Here is a 9769-nt window from a genome sequence, read left to right as displayed (position 1 = left end):
GGGGTTATGTTATAATTTGTAAGTTAATAAATTTTTTAGTGGATTCACAAGAATGCTTCAAATAATATCCCACACCGCATCAAATAATGGTGGAATGTGATTTGATGAAAATAAAATAAAAATATCCACAAACAACTATTCATCTAACAGTATTTTTACAATAAAAAAAGCTCTTCGGAATTTTTAACTCAACTTTCCTTTTCTACAAATGATTGTGATGGTTGATTTAGGTTTTGATTTTGGTAATTTTTTTTTTCTCACATCTACAATTAAGTTGTAATACCCTATGTGTCCGAGTTTTATATGAAAATAGTAAGAACCACTTTATAGTGTCCCATGTGCCTTACCCCTAATTACTATACTATAATAAAATTATAATCAATTTCAAATGCCATAATAGATATTCACAAAATGATACTGTCCAATTGTAAAATTATAATTATTACTGATGTTTTTGTTATTATTAAAAAAAATACTTCAATTGCTTGATGATTCCCCATATGAAATTGGGATGGGTCTATTTACCCCTTTTCGAAACATCACAGTTAAAACGTAATGACCAGAATTGAATTTTTTTTTTAAAACTTGAAATTCTCTAATTATCGTGCACTCATAAAGAACTAACTATGGGTGCAAATTAACAACCCTTACTTTTAAATATTTATTAGGAAACGTAGTACATTTTGCATATTTTTTGTTTTTCACTGATTTTATTACAAAAACAATTATAAATTAGGATTTTTCCCTGCAATTATTAGTACTGGGAAAAAACTTAAAGAATACAAAATATTTTTAAATAAAACAAGGATTTTAAGTTACAATTTTATTTCATGAAACTTTATCTTGAAAAAAGCCTTGTTTTTCTTGACATGAAGTGAAGTAAGGGTTGCTAATTTACAATTTTTATAACATTACTGAAATTTTAGAAAATAAGTAAAAACTCAATTTTAGTTACCACCCTTTAAAGAGGATATCTCGGAAAGGGATGGGGTGAGGAAATTTTGTCATAGGAACGACCCATCTTAATTTCATTCGAACAATCACATCCTGAGTTTTGTCGCATGAATTTTGAAACATACTGTATAAGTTACGATATATATTGGGGGTACGTTATTTCACAGACCTTTTTAGATAAAGAGTCAGAAAATGTGATTGTGTTTAATTATCGAAAGGAAAAACTAAATACTAGTACAATATTTTGATATATTTAAGTGTAAACTATACAGTTCAAGTTAAAAGCTCTTTAAGCTCTATTCAAACTAGAAATAGGGCGTATTAAGTGAAAACAACTTATTTAGTCCTAGTTTTCTTTGTTGTCTTCAAACTGTAGGTGTTAATTCAGTCGCTTCGTTTTCAATTTTGTCTGTATAATTTTTATTTATCAAAATCAAAAATCAGCAATTACTTCAAAATATTTTCTGAATTTCTACATGTTTTAATCTAAATGTAATGGAAAAAATGATTCTTACTATTCCTGTTAGGTAGGTCTGGAACAAAAATAAAAATAAAGAAAACAATTAATAAACAAAACTATATTTATTCCTAAAAAAATAAGATAATATTAAGAAATGATGAAAATGTACAAAAAATTAACAAAACTAAGAATTTAAACACATGAGCTCATATAAAACAATATTAAAGAAAAAATATACAAAAGAAAATCCGCTAGGAAAGAAATTTATACAAGATTTAAAAACACTTTGGTTGATCATTTCGACTAGTAAATTAATATTTTTCCATTGAATGAGATTCAAATATATACATAAATTAAAAATTGAGTTAGATTTAGAATATACAAAAAACAATATTTCCTAATGTTAACAAAATAATCCGACAAAGAGCTTGTGAAAATTATATAACTAAACAATTATTTGATACCTGAACTAGCCTATGAAAATAAATATAAAAATACGTGAAGTGTAATAGGCACCATATGCATAAAAATGTTTGAATACTTAAATTCTACATGGTGAAGACATGGTAAAAAATTCAATTACCATCAGTTTTAAAAATGACCAATACATTTAATAACTTCCAGAGATCGACAAAGGGCAGAGTTCTACAATCTACCATAAACTGGCATGATTCTGTAAAGCTTTTCTCTCTCTCTTTCTCTCTTTTTCCCTTTATTTCTCTCTCTGTCTCTCTATATAACTGCCTCTCTGTGTTTCTGTCTCTCCGTAACTCTGTCTGTTTTCTCTCTATATTTCTGTCTGTTTGTCTGTCTGTCTCTCCGTCTCACTGTCCCTCTGTCTGTCTGTCTCTGTCTCTATATCTCTGTCTGTCTCTCCGTATCTCTGTCTGTCTGTCTCTCTGTTTCTCTGTCTTTCTCAACTCATTTACCGCACATTTCTGTTAAATGATTTATGTGATTTCAAGTAGATGAACAATTTCCGTTTCGATCTGGGTATATAGTAGGAAGAAAAAATCTTGATTATCTGGGTAGGCGTTAATAGAAAAATGTCTTTAATTTTAATCTTGATTTGCTACGGCTGCTATGCCAACAAATTCACACTAATAGAATATGTATTCAAAATATTGAAAATCAATGAGTAGTTATGGACAGACATGAAGAGCTTTAGAGGAAACCAAATTCAGTAGCGGAGACTTCAGCTAGATTGATGATTGATCATTCAATTTCTCTTGAAAGTACACTACAGGTCAAACGTTTTCGGCTACCCCATAATCCAGTCATTAGATTTCAAAAGAATACACACTGTCAAGCGAAGATCGGTGTATAACAAATCAAAAATAATAGTGGCATTTGAGTACTTCTACACAGTAAAGTAGATTGGCTTTTTTGGAAGGGTCTCAGTGAAGAAACTTCTCTTGAGATGTCAAAAAAATTGGAGGCATCAAGAGTGGCAAAGTATTTTATGTAGTGATGAGTCGAAATTACAGGTTTTTAGGTCTAACAGGAAAATGTTTGGTGCTCAGGTCAAAGGAGGAACGAATATTAGATAGATAGAAAATGTAGTACCGTCCTCGCCAGTGCAAAAAAATTTATCTTCAAGCATGACAACGATCCTAAATATTCCTCCAAACTGAGCAAAGAGTATTTGAAAGAATTGGAAAGGAATAATGTACTGAAAATTTGTCGAATTTGTTCACTGACATAATAAAAGCAAAAGTAAGTTTGATCGATGAATAAAAAATTGAATATGTAACTTCTACAGACTGTGGTTTTCTTATTACTATATTCATATCTATATATTTTTTATCGTATTGTTTTTATTTGTTAAATATAAAGCAAACTATAGGGTAAGCAAAAGCTTTTGACGGGTAGTGTATATTGAGTCAGTTTTGCCAAAGAATTTTCCTCCAACACTATTTTTTTTTGTGAATGAAATGAAATGTCGAGCATAAGTTTTTAAGTGGAAATCTTGTTTAATAAATAATTAAGTAAAAAGGTGCAATCTATAGTTTTTGTTACAATATAATATTATGGAAAATATAAGGCTATAAACTAGGAGATAGAGTGATTTATTAACTGAAAGCTAGAAAAGAAGATGTTGAAATAAACTTTGTAACGCATATATAAACCATTACATTTATTAGAAAAATAAAAAAAAGTGGCAGTTCAAGTATTGTAAAAAATTATTATAGAATTAAATGAAATTTTTCACTCATTTTAATAAAAATAATTTTCACAACCGATTGGTGGGATGGTTTGAATAATAATATTGTTTAGATCACATTAGTCAGATTTATTAACAACTGATTATCAGTTAGCATTACATTTTCGGTTTCGACCGAAATAGTTAGGGATTTTTCACTCAAAGGACCAAAACTTGTTTTTCTTTATTTCAATATTGAATATCATTCTACTTTTATTGGTGATTAAAAAGTCAAAATCCATCAGTCTATATCCTTTGAGGCATATTCGACCCTAATTCGTTAATTTCACCGTGGGCTATTAGAAATTAAGTAAATATTTCATGCATTTAGAAAATACTTCATTAGCCTCAAAAACAAAGGAGTAAATATTCTTTAATAAGTAATATCACTTAATGCATTAAGTAGTGAATTATTCATATAACAACCCAACCACTTTCCTTCAGTGGTAAACTTTAGGCAATGGCAACCATAATGGTATGGCAACACTCGTCACAGTTAATAAACACAGGTAGTTACCAAATTTGAACAGCACACAAAATGTCAATTTTGATGTCTCAAAATTTCCTAAATTTATTGTTCTATTCAGTAAGGTGACAACCAGTATACATTTCCATTATAATAACAGGTAGTCAAACTAAAGATTTATCACGTGGTACGTGTTTTTGGGTTTCTTGCTTTTCCAATCTATAGCCTACTACAGAAAGTTATTAGCTGCAATAAACTGGTTTCAACAGGACTTTTTACGAACGACTTTGAGTTATTTCATGAATTTATGATGTTTCCTTGTGATTTCTTTCTTCGAAGGTACAAGGAATCTAAAGTATATCAAGTACACAATTCCTAACAATAGGATGCAAAGAGCAATGATGAACTTTAACGACCACCAAGAAAAATGCATTGCAACTGAAGGTTGTCAAGTTTCCTTTCAACGCATTTTAGCTAATAATTTTCCTCATGAAGGTTTCTGTGCCACTTTTCTATTCTTTAGATATATAAAGGGACTTTCACACAGTCATTTCAGTTTTCATTTCCATCTCAGTATCTGTCGCACTATCAAATGTGTAAAAAGTAGAAACTGATAGGAAAAAGAAAAGAGAAAACTGAAGAGATGTCAGTATTAATATTAAACTATGTTGAAACAACACATGTACAAATCAAACCCTTGCTTATGAGATAAGAAGGATCCGAACGTCGAGAAATGAATCACTAAAACGAACAACTGAACTTTCATGTAAAAATAACGGTCTTAGTATTCCTCAGTTCATTTTCAGCATCAGTCAAACTGTTAGTTTTTCCTAGGTGTGAAAAGATAAAAACTGAAAGAAAATCCAAACTCAGACGGGATGTACTAAAAACTGGAAAAGCTTCATTTAAAAAAAAATAAGAAATTATTAGCTATTCCTCAGCTGTTTATCTTGATATCAAAGCAGCCTACGATAATGTGATCTATCCTATTATATAAACTGGCAAAGCTAAAAATACCACAAAAACTATCGATTTAATAAACAAGCTCTAGCAAGACTATCAAGACCTACGGATCATTCCAATCCTATCCTCCAAAATTACTTCTCCAAGGAATATCCAGATCTTTTTTCAAATAAACCCAGAAAACCCCAAACCTTTCTATGCTCGTATTAGATCATATCATTCCTGCATGCCTTCCTATCGAATCTTCTCAGACTCCATCATGGACAATAGAAAGCATCAAGTTCTTTACCCACCTCATCTCATTCAACAAACACCACACCAATAACATACTCAGTGAGTATAAAAACTTTGAACACATTTACCCATCGAAATCTCAAGACGGTACGGGTATCCCTATCATTACACCCAACCTCCAAACATATACTAAGAGCTCCTCCAACCCCATCCACTTTCACTGATGCAATATATCGAACTACACACATCGCCGCTTCATCAAACGAACCACATAGTCACATATTCTCTTAACTCCATCCACACTCTTCAAAAAATTCACACCACAAATTCCTTAGCAATCAAAATCAGGCAGTAACTGCATTAAAAGGAAACGAAGAGGCAGACCTGGCCTCTAAGGAAGCTGTAAGTAGAGATAGTAACTACAATTGTAAACACATAATCGCAGAATGTCCATCTTTCAACTCAAAAATATCATCATCAAATCTACCACTCGGAACAATATGTTGAATTTTAGGATCTCGATCATAAACTTAATTTAACATATATCTGTAGATAAAACATTCAATTTTTCCGGTTAGAAAAAACTGAATCTCTAATAACCAGTATAGGGTTGATGCGAATTTTGCAATAAAAAAAAGACCAACGGAAATATGTAGAGGTCTCAGCATTAAGTCCATCAGTACGATTCAATATTTATACGAATAAAATGTTTAATTTGACGGCAGAGGAAGTTATTCGCATTCGAGGATGACTTAGTCTCAATAGCGGAATGAACGAACAAACATTCACCAAACAATCAGGAATATAAATGAGTCTTTTTATAATATGGTAAGATGGTAGATTGAACAGCATTACCTGCAGGTCTCGGTTCAAAAATCTTCAATATTAACACAACAAAAAAATTATGAAGAGTCTATTAAGTTTTTTACATAATTGAAATATTTACTAGACGAAAAAATTAAATGCACAAAACACAAAAGCACAAAAAGGAGTTGATGTTATGGAAGAAATATCTACTGCTTGGTGGAGGACAGAACTTAAAGCCCGACTTATGACAGCCAACATTGTAAAACGGGCTGAGACTGAACTGAGAACTGATTTGACTATGTAAAAGGACCTCAAAACTTTTGAACTGACATTTCGACTGAAACGGAGACGGAAATGAAAACTGAACTGACCACGTAAAAGGCATTTTATAGAAAAAGCTAAATTGAACTGTTTGAACTCCTCCTAATAAGGAGAAAGTTAAATCAACGTAAAACATAAAACAAAATAATCATTGATTCTTATCAATATATAAAACCTGAATATTTTCTACCTGCATGAACATTGTCCTTTACACAGTATTGCAATGATATTAATTAAAATCACAATTAAGTATTCATCGAGTTCATTTAAAATATTTACACAACAGTCTTTTCTCGTATTTTTTTAAATATAAAAGTATTGGACAAACACACCCCAACGCACTTTACAAAACGTACAAAATTTCCCCCTGGTCTCAAACAAGATGTCCTTCCTGTTCGTTGACACCATAACCGTTACCGAAACTTGTGAGCTCGCGTTTTTGAGACAAACTTTGAGCTTGGAGTATTTGGTTGTTTGTATTGGTATTATGCAATACATCTGGGGGTGGCACAGCTCTTGCATGACGTAAAAGTGAGCCGTTAGATGGAAGTGGTGGAGTCATCGGCGCGTGTGTATGCGTCAGGTGTGGATGAGCTGGTATGGGAGGCGGAGTTTGAAAGTCTAATGGTGGAGGATACGATAAGTAACGATCGGACATATTGAAGTAGGAACCGTCTGCTGGTGGAGCTGGCGATGGTGCAGCGACGAATGATTTACCTAAAACAAAAACAAAATGTATACTTACCAGTTAATATGATAAATTTTATCTTTGATTAATGAATGATAAACCAGAGATCACTTGAAGTAGACATTTTAATACTTGAAATGACCTTGAGGAGTGTATACTTGGGTATTCGGGAAAAAGGGAAGGGGGTTAAGACATCTGGCTAGTATATTAATGGTTAATAGTTAATTGGTCTACTTATTCAGTTGAGGAAATATACACACATATATTGTTAATAAAATAATGCATATTTTGGCTCAAACTTTGAATTAAACTAAATAATAAAACTCCTTCTCTTATTGAATGCTTCATGCTACTTTTTTGTGCAGTTTAATATATGTTAATTGTAGTTCGTTGGCAATAGAATCCTCACGTACAAAATTCTTTGCATTTTTGTGATTTTCTATTAACTCTAATGACATTTTAACAAGAAAAAAAAGATATAAACCCGTTCAAAACGCCCTACCCATTAGCTGTATTATAGCTACGAAGAGACGGTTATCTTGGAATTAGTTCAAGGATTTCGCCTTTCTCCTTACTATCCATTAGAAGTATTGATAACAATTGAAGGGTATTAAGCCATACAGCACGAATTGCTTTATACAACTGCAGCAGAATGGTCGGAGAAGCCTGGGTCCCAAAACTGAATGTACGAATCGACTTATTGTAAGGTATACAACTTTCATATGGTGGCCAAGAAGAAGGACCAAAATTGGGAAAACTATCATAAATAAGTTACTTCTTCAAAGTAGGATATTCTTCGAGGCTTAGGCCAAGATAAGAGACAAAGCTGAAAGTTTTGATTCGAAATGATTAGTATGGTATATAAATGTCTTGGTGAAGTGCTTAATTGGGAGTTAACAAAGTTTAATTAATTTGTAATAGTTAAAGTCACTCCAAGTAAAAAAATTTCAAAAAATATACGAATTTCATTTAGATTATTAGAGAAAATAAGCAAAATTTTGTTATAGAATTCATTTTCAAGCAGCTAATTATGTTAGTACTGCTTGCAATACAGCAAACTAAAAACAACAATAATTAAATTAAATAAATTAGAGGCTTTATGTTTGTAATAAACACAAAATATATTACAGCTGGTTTTAAATACCTGTGGCCATATTTATAAATCATTCTAATGCATTAATAATCATATATGTGCCCTGAAAATACCTGAATAGAAAAGTGTTTGCTCTACCAAAAAGAATTATTTTTGTCGTTGTTTACTTTTCAATTAGAGAATATCCTAAAATTTAATGTTAGTTGGTATGTAATAATTCATTTTCCAGATGCTGTAATTGAAGTTTTTGAGGAAAAATAAGAACTGAACGACTCATTACTTATTTATCACTTATTAATTTCTTATTTGGATACATTGACATTCAGCTGTATTCGAAGTGTTCTAAAGATACTTGGTTCAGAGTAGAAACCTTCTTTGGAGACACCAACCATGGATATGTTGAATTGAAGAAGAAGACAAGAAGTTAATGTTCCAATGTAACATACCATTCGGCTTCGACCTCCTACTTCATTCAAAAAAATTCAATAAAACCTCGGACTGAATGTATTCGAATTCACTTTAAATCAAAGTAAATTTAAGTGAATTTGTGGTGATTTCGTTCTTTATTTTGGCTGATAAGTTTTTCTTTGTTTTTTTTAATGTGCTCACAAAAATTCCAGTTATCTTTTTGGATTTCCTTTTGACATAAGCAAACTTTGTATGATAATTTTCGTCTAAATTCGTATTTTCTATTTATTTGGAGAACAGAACGGATAGAATAGAACAGATTCCTGTTTGGTAACATTTAAAAAAAAATTCAGTAAGAGCATAATCTTCTTTTTATTCAAATCTGTTCTACCTTCTCGTTCTTTCTTCGATAATTTTTATCTTTGTTATCGTTTCTTTCTTCATTCTATTTTTTCCCGCAGTTCTACAAATGCCAGGTTCGAGTTTCAGCAACAACCAAAGGACTCAATCGGTACACCACAAACAAACAAATTCAACTCAACTCCAACAACTGGGAATTCAGTTGAGGGCTGCAACCATCCGGGATTTACATAGATAATATGATAGATAAATATTATTTGTTGTTAGTGGTTAGTTACCTGACATGCCACCATGGTAAACTAGACTTTGGTCATCCCTGGCCCTCGGTCTCTGATCATGCGCGGGGTGATGATGATGGTGATGGGGATGGGGCAGGGTGTGAGTCTTGTGGGCCATGTTGATGCCGGTCTGAGCTGGCATTTGCATTTCGTATGTAGGATACGCACCTGGGTAATCCGGTTGATGCTCAATCAAGTATGAATTGCTTGTTGGCTTTCGGTTATCATCCTGAAAATAAAAACAATTCTATTTAATAAAAAATGGAATATATTTCATGATTATGATTATTGAATATGTGAAGAAGATTCCTCAATAGCTATTTACGACCGACTATGTAGAACTACAAAATATTTGTACTTCCAAGGAAAAGGGCAGCTGCAGGCGAGGGTATTGAAGACGCGGTTATTAATGTGGAATTTGCATGGCAACAAGTGAAACTGTCAACTCTAATTAAATCATGAAAAAATCCAATGCTCACACGAAATGATAACGAAAAAGAGAATGCTCATGATAGAAACGAAGTTATTCATGAC

General features: G+C 31.9%; 1 protein-coding gene across 2 annotated transcripts in view; it reads right to left on the bottom strand.

Moving 5' to 3' along the window:
• Nucleotides 1–1517: 1517 nt before the first annotated feature.
• LOC130897560 (nephrin) overlaps nt 1518–9769 on the bottom strand; it is a 363213-nt gene continuing 354961 nt past the window's right edge. For both annotated transcript variants that reach the window (XM_057806483.1, XM_057806485.1), the window contains 2 exons: nt 9236–9464; nt 1518–7125 (listed from right to left, as the gene is read on the bottom strand). In XM_057806483.1, coding sequence (XP_057662466.1) covers nt 6782–7125; nt 9236–9464 — 573 coding nt within the window. In that variant the 3' untranslated portion in view covers nt 1518–6781. The remainder of the gene's footprint in view (nt 7126–9235; nt 9465–9769) is intronic.

The sequence above is a fragment of the Diorhabda carinulata genome, chromosome 8 (genome assembly GCF_026250575.1).
Source record: "Diorhabda carinulata isolate Delta chromosome 8, icDioCari1.1, whole genome shotgun sequence".
NCBI lineage: Eukaryota > Metazoa > Arthropoda > Insecta > Coleoptera > Chrysomelidae > Diorhabda > Diorhabda carinulata.
This window is presented reverse-complemented; position numbering and strand designations above follow the sequence as displayed.